Source organism: Taeniopygia guttata, chromosome Z (assembly GCF_048771995.1).
Source record: "Taeniopygia guttata chromosome Z, bTaeGut7.mat, whole genome shotgun sequence".
NCBI lineage: Eukaryota > Metazoa > Chordata > Aves > Passeriformes > Estrildidae > Taeniopygia > Taeniopygia guttata.
Window position 1 is genome coordinate 14,147,794 of NC_133063.1, and position 13,953 is coordinate 14,161,746.

The window sequence follows — 13,953 nt, forward strand, 5'->3', positions numbered from 1 at the left end:
CTTAGGAAACTAGGATCCAAGTAGAGCTGTGAAGTAGCAGATCTGCAGATTGTTGCCAAATTTACTATTCATTATGCATTGTCACAAAAGTATATACAGCATTCATAGAAGTCTACCAATACTTTATATAGTCAACAACTGAAGATACTATAGAGAGAATTCTGAGTTTTACTTGTGTAATCTATCAGGACAATAATTCACCTCTAATCCTAAGAGCTATGTGTTAAGTTTATTATATGCTCCTGGTTTTATGTATGAGGCTGAACATAGCCTTTGAAAGGGTTTTGCTATACACTTCTGGCATTTGCAGCACATATTAATGATTTCAGATTTTGCTTTAGTAATAGAAATAGAAAAAATGTTAAGAGGTAGGTACTTCTTTTTTAATTATAAAATTATAAAATCTAGGTTTTATAGTGATATAGCAGTGAAGTAATGCAGCATTAAAGGATAGGAGAATCAAAACACATTCTTTTTAGTCTGTATGAGTAGTGAAATGGAATTCTACAGCTCTCCACAGTACTATTGTCTTTTGTATTATGGGTATCTCTACCAAATAGTGGTGTTCTTACTGGTTAAGTTATCATCTTGAAGATTGGTGATTTTTCAGCTTTTTTGGGTATTTTGGAATTGGGTATTTGTATGCCAAAACTGGTGCATTGATGTTCTTGCTGGTGAACAACAAGGAAAGTTACAAAAGATTAGGTAATAAAAGAGAAAATTAGAATGTAGTATTTTAAATATCTGGAGATACGGGATTTATCTGTGTTTGTCTTCCTATTTTAACAAGTGAACAAATTATTAGTTACCCAAATGATTACATTTTTTACACAATGTTAAGTATTATGGTTGTGGCTAATTGTGGGATATCATGGACTCACAGTAATATCCACTTAGGGCTTTGTGACTGCAAACAATTTGAAATCAGTGAAGATACTAGCATATAGAATTTATGCACAAAAAATATCTCCAGTCATTGAATGCGGTCTTTAGAATCTACTCATAGCTTCAATAGATACTTTTTACTGGTTATTTTTCTTTTTATTTTGTGCAGCTAGTAATAATAAAAAGACTAAATGCTTCAGTAATCTGGGATTTTTATAGTGATTCGGTGAAAACAAAAAATGTTGATTTACTTATCTAACTTCACTTATATTGAAATTTACAAACCTGGTTTGAAGCAAGTCTGAGTTTGTCTGTATTCTTAAATTTTGTGAAGAGGAGAATGCGTATTAAAGAACTTTATGTAACCAAAAAGAGTAATAAACTGTCCTCACTGAACAGGCATCTTTGTTAAGAGCTGTGTTCTGAATTTTAGGCTTTGCAGTATGGTTTCCTGGATTTTAATACATTTGATGTAAATGAATATGAGCATTATGAAGTAAGTGTTCAGTATCAATCTTTTGATTTGTTTACTAATGCTAAAGCAATTGCTTATAATTTCTGCTATTCTTTTGAAGTATTAAGTTCCATTTCTGTTTTGTCTCTTTAAGTTATGATAGTTAAATAAGTGTTCACGGTCAGAGAGAGAATATTAAAATTCAGATTTAAGCATAATTATCCTCAACATGGGGAAAAGCAGAAACCAAAATGGGTGCCTCTGCTATTAGTAAAACCCTAGATATTCTTGGACAGTCTTGATGAAAAACTCAAGGGCATACAAGCCCAAGTCTAACTGAATGCAAGAGAAAAATCAAAGCATGCATTTGAGAAAACACGGCAAAAATGTTATAACACTTTTTGAGGTAAACAAGGAAACTGGGCTGGGAAACTCCAAGTGCATAAAATTTACTTGGGGTCATAGGAAATTATTGTCACAATGAAGGATTGCAACTCTTGACTATATGCAGTCTCAGAAATGCAAAGCTGCCAGATATCTGTAAAGAGAAAATTAAATGCTCCTAGAGCTTAAAAAATTATTATTTAATCTGTGAACAGAGGTAAGACCAATTTCAAATCCTATGAAAAATGAAAATTTGAAAGTTGCTCTTCATCTGAAGGGCATCAGTTGCATTGTTCTAAAACTGATTTAGAAAAACAGGGACACGGGGGAAAAACATGAGGTTGAGAGCATCTGTCATCCTCATGATGAAAAAGAAAGCAGCCAACTAATACAACTTCCTTTGACAAAAATTATACATAAATTCTATCTAGCATGTATTTTGAAACAATAAGGAAAAGCCTGAAAATACAGGGATAATGATAAACCAAGCATTTTCTCTTGACAGAGAGCAGAAAATGGAGATTTTAACTGGATAATACCAAACAAATTCATTGCCTTCAGTGGACCTCATTCAAGAAGTAAAATTGAAAATGGTATGCTTAAAAGAGGAGGTGGGGAACACAAGCCCACTGCTTTCTTAGTTGATTGTTATCAGTAAGAACAAGCTTTAAAAATTGTTCCTCAAACAGTGTGTTTTTTCCTTGGCTCTTTTCCTTTTATAAGAACTCTGGCAGTAAAATTTTAATGCTTGGTTTAATTGTATCTGACCTAGGTGACTGTATTAAAATTCCATTTTCAGTTAGTCTATTTTTTATCTTGTCTCTATTTTGGAAGTGTTTTCATATCTTATTTTTTAGTCTTTTTTTATTTCTTCTGTTTAAGCCTTACTCTTTTTTTAATCTTCTGTTCTCAAATAGGCTATCCCCGCCATGCTCCAGAGGCTTATTTCCCATACTTCAAGCAAAATAAGGTCACCACTATAATACGCCTCAACAAAAAACTATATGATGCCAAACGATTTACAGATGCTGGATTTGAACATTTTGATCTCTTCTTTGCTGATGGAAGCACACCTAGTGATACTATAGTTAAAACATTTCTAAATATTTGTGAAAATGCTGAAGGTGTAATAGCCGTTCATTGCAAAGGTATGATGCAAAAACCAGTTTAAATTACTAGTTATGTTTATAATTGCAGTTCCTGAGGTATTTTGCAGTATAATTCTACTATATCTAATTACTAACATCTCTGCCAAACTGCAACAGTTCCATTCAAATTATTTCTATGATTCTGTTCAGCCTTTATCTTCTAACTTTGTTAAGTACCAGAAAAATCTTCTACACCATTCCCAAAATGAGACTGGGGAAAGTGAGTTTTCTGATATTAATAGCTCTTTCTGCTAGAAAGTGTTAGTACTTTCAAAGGATGCTTTGGGCAGGCATTTGAAGTCTTGTCAAATTCTCTCTGAAAATACATGTTTAAATATACCAAGCATAAACTTTAGGAAACACTGCAGCATTTTGAGGAGATTCCTCAAAATATGTGAGTGTTCTTCTACAGTCACCGAAATCTTCATCCATCAGAAACTCTTTATACTAGTTTGGGCATGCTCTGAATATCCATTCCTCCAAAGTCAGACTGTGAAGATTTTAAGAGCCTGGCCAATGCAGCTAGCATAGTTATTCAGTTTTTGGTGGTTCTAGAGGCAGTATGTTTCCCTTCCCACACTGTCTTTAATAGTCTATCAGACATTTCTTCTCCACAACTTTGCATCACTAGTGTATCCGATAATGCTGTGATTGAAGGAGAAGGGCCTTTTCTTAACCTGTTTGCTTTTGACCTGCAAAGACTGCAGTTTTGTTCCTGTATCTGCCATCCATTTGCTGCATTTAACAGAATTATACTGGAAAGTGAAACAATTGTTGAAACCTACATCTTGACTTTGGGAAAACAAGTCCATACTCTTATTCTTTCCTTCAGTGAGGTGATAAATTCAGGCATATCACTTAATTGGTTATGCCAGAATATTGAGTATCAGTGACACAAGTGCTCTGTTTTCATTCAGATTAAGGTGTTCTTTGGTAGATGTCAGACTAAAGGTGTCTAGCCTGCGCTTACTCTTGAGGAAGTGTATAATGCTGTGGCCTGTTGAAGCTGTCATGAAAGTCATGGAAAGCTAAAGCAAGTTCCTAAAGCAAGGCATAGAAGCTGCTGTGTGATTGTCTTGGCTATTGTGTTATACGGAGGATTTTACAGTGATGTTGATCAGTCAAATCTTAAATGAGAGAAGGTGGTATGTAATTTGCAAGTGCAGCAAGGAGAGATGCCACTTAGCTGGAGCAGTTCTCTCTTGCTCCTCATGTTTCCCAAGGTAAATAGAAATGTTTTGAGGGCCATATTAAATAAAGTTTCTCACTCCGGAGTATTTCTTGCCTGTGCTAGCTAGTGCCCAGCCTTGCTTATTGCAAAATTAGTCTTTTTCTTGGGAAAGAGATTAGTTAGAGTAGGGGCTGGGAGGATATCTGATTTCAGTGCAATGTATAATTAGTTTGCAAGAAAGTTCTGGGAGAATTTTGAAAAGAAAAAAAAAAGGCCAACTGTTTTATCCCATGCTTAAAAACATTCTCATAACTCCATACATATTCATAGATAGGTAAATAAAGGTAGCTAAACTTACAGATATTGGTTAAGTTACTGACTTTTTTGAGTTACCTCACTCTAAAAAATATGGACAGTCATTAGTACCCTTGTATGTGATGAAAAAGATCAAAGACTAAGTTTCCCTTATCACATTTGATAAGTAGAGGTTCGTTTTGATAAATTAGGCAGGCAACTACTTGTCCAAGTAACAGTGTCTATAGTTACAACAGATTCCAGCTGAAGATGTATATATAAAAGTAGCCATTCTTTTATATTACACAGCTGGTCTCGGACGAACTGGCACACTTATTGCCTGTTACATCATGAAACATTATCAGATGACAGCTGCTGAAACTATTGCCTGGATCAGAATAAATAGACCTGGTTCTGTGATTGGACCACAACAGCATTTCTTGATGGAGTAAGTAGATTAAGTGTAAATTATTGCCAAAAATAAATCTAGATGTCTTTTTCTTCTTCTTCTTCTGTTGTACACTTAACAATCTTCAGTGTTAATTTGTTGTGTTTTGGGCCTTTTTTTCCATGTTATGATAGCAAACAGGCAGAACTTTGGACAGAAGGGGAGATTTTCCGTACAAAGTTGAAACGAAACCATAAAATTGCTGTAACAAGAATTCTGTCAGGAGTAGATGATATTTCAATTAATAACACAAGAAACAGGAGAACCATCCAAAAGGACATTGAACTGGTAACCATCCAAATATTGTGCTCTTGTAAAAGTTGGAACTGTTGAGAATCTCTCAGGTTTTGAAAAAACCTGTGGGTGCACTAAAGCATTGTTAATCAAATATTTTTTTTCTGTTCACCCTTTTTGTATAAAAGGATATGGTGGGGGGAAAACTAAAGATGGCCATTATGAAAAATAGAGTTTAGAACACAGGTGAAGGAGAAGCAGTATCATGCTTTAGTCTTTTGAAATTAGGTCAACAATAGAAAAAATGTACTCACATTCTGCAGTCAAAACCATCAATTTCATTTTGGATTGTCTATTACTTCACTGTGTGTATTTAAAGGGAGGGGATGAAGGGTGGATTTTTTTACTCATTTTAGTTTCTAAGTAATTGCAACCTCTGTAATACCTTCTAATGGTGCTTTTTGAAAAAGACAGTACTGCTGTTTTCAAAAGGGAAGTGAAGGAGAGAAATGCTGTATTTAGTGAAATCATACTGTACCTAAGCAAAGATTTTATAATACATTGCTTCCAATGCTTTAAAAGGAGACAATATTCCGATGCATGTAAGTCATGACACCACTTAATGCTTTACAGCTTCTAAAGCAGCAAACAGGAAACTGGAAGGAACAGAACTATATTCATGCAAGTGAATTTCCTTTGACTTTATCCTGTTGAGATAATTCTAATTTTAAGCTTTAAGATAAAGTTAATTCTTAAAAATCAAAATGTCTATATTTAATCTTGATTTATCCCTTCCCCCCTCCACTTATCCAGTACAGTGATGATGATGAAACAAGCTGTTTAACACAAGGGGATAAGCTTCGTGCTCTGAAAAGCAGAAGGCAAGCAAAAGCTCAAACTGCATCTCCACCGGCGTAAGTCAGTTTCTGAATATCTAAAATGCCAGAAACACTTTTATACTCTTTTTATGCATACTTCCCGTTGCCCACAAATGTTTGCTATCAATACTGCTTTTACTCCCTTAAAACAAACATGAGATTCACCATTGCTCTGAAGGCTTTCTAAATGCTTAGGTGGCAGGATAATTTAGTTAAAGAACTGCATGACTGAATTTCTAGTTTTCTGCATAGTTTTTGATGCTAGTATTCTGCACTTTACAAGCTCCTATAGCACTTCTGAATGCTTTTAGTTTAATCACCAACATTCCCTTATCTGTCCTATGGTAGTATAAAAAGGAAAGAATATGACTCTGTGTGGTTTTGTTTGGTTGGCTCAAATAAGATACGCGGTGGTGTTTGAAGTAAAGTCAGTAAAGTCAGAGTTGGAAGAAGGGTTCTTAGCTTCCTTTCATATTCTCCTCCTTGGACGAGATCTTTCCCTAAATCTTGTGGGCTTTGTGATAATGTCTGGTGGATCTGGAAGGCAGAATAGCCACTGTTCCAGTAAACAAATTCAAAGAAGTGCATTTCTGTCAGTGAAGCTGATAGTCTCTTTATTTTAGGCAAGTCCTGAAACAGTAAGTTTGCACCTGTAAAAGTAAGTTTGCATCCGTTGTAGCACATAGTAACTGTAGGTACAAAATCTATCTGCCTGCCCTTAAATAAACAGCAAGAGAATGCAACACTTGGAAAATTTGCGGGATCACATTTGATTGCTAGGAGAGCAATGGTGACCCCTGGCTGTCGGACTTCTGTGAATCACACATGACCAAAGTCACAGGCCACAGTCAACATGACTTTTGTTGTGTTGTCCTTCTGTAGGGCATCATGCTGCTACCTTGATGGGATTTTTATCTTGTTTTTCTTCTTTTTCATGATCACCACTATCATCAGACTTTTAGAAAAAGTGAGAAGTATGTAGTAAAAATGTGCTGAAGATAAAGCAGTATATATCTCTGGAAACCTTCACACATTGCTATGTCTGATTTCTGCCTTTGTTTTAAATTACTGTCTTCTGTTCATGCTTATCATTTACACAGGCAACCATATAAGGTACAGCATAATCAGAGCAAAGACTGTGCTCATCTTACTTTTAAAAAATGCCAAAACACATCACCTCAGATGCCTCAAATAACACAGTAAAAAACAACTATCTTGCAAGTTAGTTTCCAAGGCACTTCCACACACTTACTGTATGTTCCATATGATGAATGTAGACTGAGAACATATGAATGAGAACATATTCAGAGCCGTTGTCCTATCTTAATACAAGACCTGTCTACTATTAAAATATTATTTGGCTCATGAAACATTCTGCAATGTCTGGTCTAATTAGCTTGTACTTGTGTATAATTATAATAACTGACCTGAACTTATAGCTCATTTTTTACATTGTGCATTGTCACTCAAGGAGCTTCAAATTACCTCTTTCTGTTCCCCTGAGTTATTTTTATGGTTTGTGACTTGTATTGAAATAATTCAGTGAAAAATGAATGTGTAAACTCATACATTCGATTGTGTTACTATTGTTTTATTGCAAGGGATATTTAGCTGCCTTACATGAGTCAAAAGTTTTTTTCTATGCAAGAGGTGACTGTCTCTTTACTTTTTAATTTAGTCTGTTAAAATAATTATTCTTGCAGTGAAATTGATTACTTTTATCTAAGCAGATCTTCCAAGTAGTTTTATTTCAGAGGAAAAAAGGGGAAGGCGGGGGGGCAAAGTAAGAGCACCAGAAGCTTGGACAGTTAGTCTTTGAAAACTAGAGGCATTATTTACTTTTAAGTCATAAGGGATTTGTATAGAGTGTTTAGTGAAGTTGGCTGTATAAATTCTTTATGCATTGATGACTGGACATTCTATGTATGTGCTAATAAGCAATATTCTGCACCTGTGGCAAATGATTGTGAATTGGCTTTTGCTTCTTACACAGATAGAGAATAGTAACACACCCCATCACTGGCTGATTGTATAAGTTGTTTGTTTCTGCAAACTTACCTGTTTGTGATGTAATGTTATAGTATGAGAAAGTGTGATTGTGAACCAGGATGTGTGCATACAGGCTGATCCAACTACATAAGAGATGGCAGTAAGTGGTCAGAGATGTATTGCTCCTGCACACACTTCTTTCCAACAGTGATACAGACTGTTTGAAATAGGTTACTTTGGTGAGAGTTTCAGAAGATTTGCTTTGATTCCAGCAGCACCTGGGTACTACACTGACAAGTTATGGCTGTATGGGTTGTTACTCATAGAAAGTAAGAAATGCTTGGCAAAGTTTATAGAGCAGTATCCTTTTGAAGAACTTGAAACAAGCTAAAATGCACCAATAGCTTTTGCTTTTGAATTTTTTTTCATCTCTACCTCCCCCTCCAATCCCTTTTTAGATGGCTCCTAGCTATGCTGGTGTCTACACTGTGTAGCATTGTCATATGGTGGATTGTATGTGGCTCCCTTCTGCCCAGCCTGCTATTCTGTCTAGATGGTTTAAGAACATAGTAACCATCAGGACCCCCTGAGAGAGAGCCACTGTGTAAGTGTCCCATTCCATTTCTCTAAATAGCTCACACTTTCTGTCTGGTATGTCTCATAAATGCATGTTTTCATGTCATGTTTCTTACTGGCTTTGTTGCAAGAGTGAATTTCACTGCTCTAGCTTTGTTATATTCTTGTGTATATTATTTGGAATAACTGAGTGATTTTTATGGCTGACTGACAATATACAAAGGCAAAGAGCTCTTATAATTAGAGTAATTTTTAGTTTTGAAGTGTTGCTTCTCTGCAGATAAGCAAAACTACAGAAGCAAAATTATCTGTAAGAAATAAAAAAGTACTGCTTTAAAATATGATCCTATTCTTTGCATATTGCAGATGCAGATGTTAGCTTCAGTTTTACTTCAAAGTACATGAACTTGCAAAGTAGGCTAGTTTCCCAACACATGATTTTATTCCCATGAACTGCCAAGAATTAGAATTTGTTAGAAAAGTCAGTAGGTCTTTGTTTCTACAAAGAGATCAAATATTATATGCCAAGTCATAAAACATTACTTGTTTTACCTATCTGACATAAAAGAAGATGGGGTAGGTTGCAGTGTTAGGTCCAGGCTCACTTGTTTACTCAGCCAGTCTGGTTTCATCATCTTTTGTTCACAATTATGTTTTCTAAAGCTTTAGGAGACTACTTACATTCCTTTATTCTGTTATTTGGATTCAGCAGCTGAGAAAGCATTAATAGCATATCGGTTACTTGAGTACAGTTTTCACTCTTTCTTCACTCCACTTTCATCAGAGTAGCTGCAGTGATTTCTGTGTCTTGCTTCTACTTAAAAGGTGCAATGTTTTCATCAAATGACAACTTATATCTTTTGGTCAAATAAAATTCCAGAACTGAATTTTATTTGAACAGAACTGCCAGGAAGTACAAATGCAAAAGCGTTTCTGAGCCTCCCTGGAGCTCCTGTGTCTTCATCACCCTCAAAGTAGAATGGTTACTTTGGGTGAATACTTGAAATCTTGGTGCTCTCAGATTAAAAAAATGGTCAGAAAGTATGTTACTAATTCAGAATAGGCATTCTCTCCTGATAGGCATGAAGGTTGAGATTTTCTGTCATCTGTACCTTTGGCCTTGCAACTTTTTGTCTGCATTTTTTAAAAAGCATGAAACTCTTTCTGCTAACCTAAGTGACTGAATAATTATAGAATGAGAACTGGGAGACTTTGGACAGGTTAGTTATTCAGTTAGCCTTCACTGAGGTCATCTTAATCTGTTCTTTTTGAGAAAGAAATTATAAAGAAATAAAGATCACTTCAGCTTAATTTTTTCCCTAACTTTGTCAAATAACTTACTTGAGAGGCATTATTCCAAATAACATGAGAGGTGTGTTTTCAGTGTTTTACAGTGAGTGGAGCATGCTTTCTTTTCTCAGTGGTCTCTGGAAATCAGATCTCAGATTTCTGAACACATACTAAAAAGCTTAATTTAAAACAGAGATTAAAGAGGTGAAACAATCTGTGTGTTGTTTTGCTGTACTGTGCTGTAAGATCAACTTCAGTCAACTATCATCCTTTCTTTCTCTTATCGTGTCTGTGTTCTGTCTAAAAAGTAGAAACTCTTTTTCCTTGCTAGATGAAAAAAAAACCTGTTTGATGTTGGTAGATGTGATGCAATCAATTTCATTATTCCCATTTGCTGTGAATTTCCAGTTACTGGTGCTGCTGCTTGATTTTCAAGATTAACAATGATACAATGTTGGTTTAAGTATAGGGAGAGAAAAATTTAGGCTTTTCTTAAAAGCTTGCCTAACTTTCTCTCCATTCTGCAGGTAATATCTCATGTTTTAAGAGATCAATTTATCAGTAAGAGATCAAATTATCCATCAGGATTAAGGATCAGTCTGGCTAGCCTGGCAGTTGTGTTGGCTGGAGCTCTGTGTGCTGAAGAGTTATCAGTTGTTGCCTGTTGATGACTTGGAAGAGTAATAGAGGTCTCAGGTCTATTTTCTTTAAAATCATGAGGTGATGAAGGAGAAAGGAGTATTATTGCACTTGACAGACCTTGTAAAACAGGTTGCCCAGATTGGTTGGCAAGACTTAATTGCCTTTTGCAGACAGAGAAGGCATGCACATGTATAGCCTCTCTTTTCTTCATCCCTGCTTAGGATACTGCAATCACCTATTTTTAAAAAGCTTGTTTTGTGGATTGATTTCTGTCCAATGTGTATTATGCTGCTTGCAATTCAAGTTTTGCAAATTTTGTCTTGGGTTGTGGATTGAAATAAATCCATATTCAGTGTAGTTTGGGTTTTTGTATCCTGGTGGTTATGTGTATGTTCCACCCTTGCACTGAGGGAAATGGTGAATAAAAGTTGTGAGTTATTTAAAAGTTGCTGCTCCTTACCCAAGCACTGTTCCATTTAAATAGGTCTTTATTTGTTTAAAGACCAAGGTATTAGCTTGAATAAGAAAGCAGTGTATAAACTAGTCTGCTATTTGTGGTGTGTATTTAGGATCAGAACTACCAAGTGATGCTTCCATTACAGATGGAGATGAAAAATTCTTACAATGTAAATGTATGTTTAATAGTGTCACTATTACAATATCCTATAGCCTGCAGGGTTTTGGGGGTTTTTGTTTGGTTGGTTGGTTTGTTTTGGTTTTTGTTTGTTTGTTTTTTGTGAGGTTTTGGTGGTGGTGGTGGTTGTTTGGGTTTTTTTCATTTTTCATTTTTTATTATATCCCATTAAGTTAGAAAACCTTTGTGTACATCAGATGGGTTTACTGGTGTTTGTGGTTTTTGCTGACGTTTCTGGTGTTTGCTGGTGTTTCATAAAATAGTATGACATAGTATTTTATGTGATCAGCTACAAAGCAGTAAGGTAGGTGTGCTGAGATCTTACACTTCTCTAATATAGTTTAGGATATTTTTTCATGCTGACATTTTGGCATGATTTCTTCTACCATGGCTTCATCTCACATCCATTATAAAACCTATCTATTGAACCTGCTGTCAAGTGAGGCTGTTAGTCTAGTTGTGCTAAAACAAAATTCCAATTCTCTCACCTTTAACATATATGCAGTAGCATTCTAATAAAGGTTGTGATAACACTGTTGCTGCTCCTCAGCTGAGCTGTGAGGCTCAAAGACAGCTTTGGGTGTTTATTTGCAACATGTCAGACAGTGGTGTAAATGGAACCTTGTCTCTTTTCCTTGAGGTACTATCAGCCTTGGAAGTCTAGAATTCTTGTCTGATTTAAAAATGTCTGTGTGATAATTTAGCAAATGGTTGTTCACAGCGATTTCAATTATTCTTTACTGTAGAGTAGCCCAGGGAAGTTTCATGTATCTGAGATGTAAAAATGACATATCAACTGAAGAGCAGTCGATGTTAAATTTTCTACCCTGCTCACAGGTTGCTCTGAGCTGATCCCATAAGGCATCTTGTTGTCTCCCTTTGGCAAATGCACCAAACTGAAAAGGATATTTTTGTGGTTGTTTTGGTTTTGTAGTGGCTATTTTTATTATAAGTCACATTTCCATTTAAAGCTTCTTTTATTTTCTTTCTTTGTTTTGAACAGATAAGATGAAATTTTCTGGGAAGTAAGGGCTACCTTATGATATATTGAAAAGATGAATATTTAAATATTGGTGCAAAATGCTATCTTGAGAATTCATAGTGCTTCACAGAATCACAGAATGGATAAATGTTGAAATAGACCACAGTGGGTCATCTGGTCCAACCTCCCTGCTCATGCACATGAGCACAGGATTGTGTCCAAATGGTTCTTGAATCTCCAGTGCGGGAGACCTGACAACCTCTCTGGACAATCTGTTCCAGTGCTCAATCACCTGCACAGTAAAGAATTTCAGGTGTTAGGTTCAGAAGTTCTTCACATTCAGCTGGAACTTCCTGTGCATCAGTTTGTGCCCAAAGTCTGGGCAGAGCCTGGCTCTTGAGACCCTCCCTTCAGATACTGACAGACATTGATGAAATCCCCTCTGTCATCTCTTCTGGAGGCTGAACAAACCCACCTCACTCAGCCTTTCCTCATGAGAGAGACTCCAGTCCCTTAATCATCTTCATATCCTTCCACTGGACTCTCTCCAGGACTTCAATGTCTGTCTTGTGCTGAGGGGCCCAGAGCTGGACACAGCACTCCAGCTGTGCCTCACCTGGGCTGAGTAAAGGGGCAGGATCCCCTCTTCTGCCCTGCTGGCAGTGCTCTTCCTGATGGCCCCCAGAGCACTAATGACCTTCTTGGCCACAAGGGCACACTGCTGGCTCATATTTCAGTTCATGTTAGATACGTATATGGGTTTAAGCCATGTACTTGTCCAGTTTTCTGAACTTCTGGTGTCTAGAAATAATGGGTGTTTATGAGAGAAAGATTACAAAAATTACATTCCAATAACTTTTGCTTTCTTTTATATGTACATTTATGCAGAGAGACACCAAATGTATGTATTTAAGGAGAAAATGTGATTTTTCCTTATTTCTGACTGCATGAGCATGAGTAAACCAGTATGTGCCATGATTTGCTCATGTTTATATTTCAGTGACTGAATGTTAAGCAGACTTTGTGCTTTTCTGTTCATTCCTAGAAGTTTATATCAGCACAGATGAATGGTATAATGCAAGTCTCATTTCAACACTGCTGTAATTTTTAGTGCTTGGATGAAAGTGTGGTAGACTGAATTTATTCATTCTGTATAACAACTGTGGCACTGAAAAAAGTATTTCAATATTAGAACTTGTTAAAACTGTTTTACAATCACAGTAGAAACTATAACATAAGCTTTCAGGTTTTAAATGTTTTCGCCTTGGGCATGCAAGGAAAACACTTTCATTAGAAGAATTTGTTCTGTCTAAGGAACTGTGATATGAGGTTAAAGGTATCTGAGGGTGGCTTTTTGTGCCTCTGAAACAGGCAGAAAAAAGCCTCCGAAGCAATTCCTTCAACTTTGAATATCCTGTGTTTACAGTAGCATTTGCATTGAAACCTTGTATCTTACCTGAGCAACTGGCTGTTTTGTTTGAACATTTGCAAATCACATAATAATATTTTTTAGGCTGAACTATTAACAGAGATTTTTTCAAGTCAAAGTTTAAAATACTTGAAATTTGTGGTTACGTAGACATTTGTTTGCTAATCAAGAAGTGTATAGTAAAAATAATGTTGCTGATCAGTTTTACAGCATAAAAATACATTTTAGATGAAATTTTGTTGTCTCAAATACATGTTCTAATTCTGAAACCCATATAAAACAATGAAAACATTGGAGGTTTTTTCCATTTCTGTTTTTGGTGAATCTGTTACATGAATATAGAAATGTATATTTTCTCCCCTTACATTCCTGTTCACTTTTGCTCCAAAAGTTAGCATTCAGTATTCATGTATAGGAATCTGTGAAAGCAGTTTCTTCGAAGTATTAACCAACCAGACTGTAACTTGCACTATTTAATGAAGGTTTTAATTTCCAGTCTAATGTAATCTGCTTGT

At 35.8% G+C, this 13,953-nt stretch overlaps 1 protein-coding gene across 7 annotated transcripts in view; it reads left to right on the top strand.

Moving 5' to 3' along the window:
- The window catches only part of CDC14B (cell division cycle 14B), a 40,007-nt gene that overhangs the window by 19,057 nt on the left and 6,997 nt on the right, over positions 1-13,953 (top strand). For 2 of the 7 annotated variants that reach the window (XM_030259038.4, XM_030259037.4), the window contains exons 7-13: positions 1,319-1,381; positions 2,229-2,316; positions 2,641-2,871; positions 4,646-4,784; positions 4,919-5,072; positions 5,832-5,932; positions 8,344-8,489. In XM_030259038.4, the coding sequence (XP_030114898.2) occupies positions 1,319-1,381; positions 2,229-2,316; positions 2,641-2,871; positions 4,646-4,784; positions 4,919-5,072; positions 5,832-5,932; positions 8,344-8,455 (888 nt within the window). In that variant the 3' untranslated portion in view covers positions 8,456-8,489. Of the gene's footprint in view, positions 1-1,318; positions 1,382-2,228; positions 2,317-2,640; positions 2,872-4,645; positions 4,785-4,918; positions 5,073-5,831; positions 5,933-8,343; positions 8,490-13,953 lie in introns of those variants that run through there. The other 5 variants (XM_030259035.4, XM_030259039.4, XR_003957240.4 and 2 more) reach the window with 3 other exon arrangements.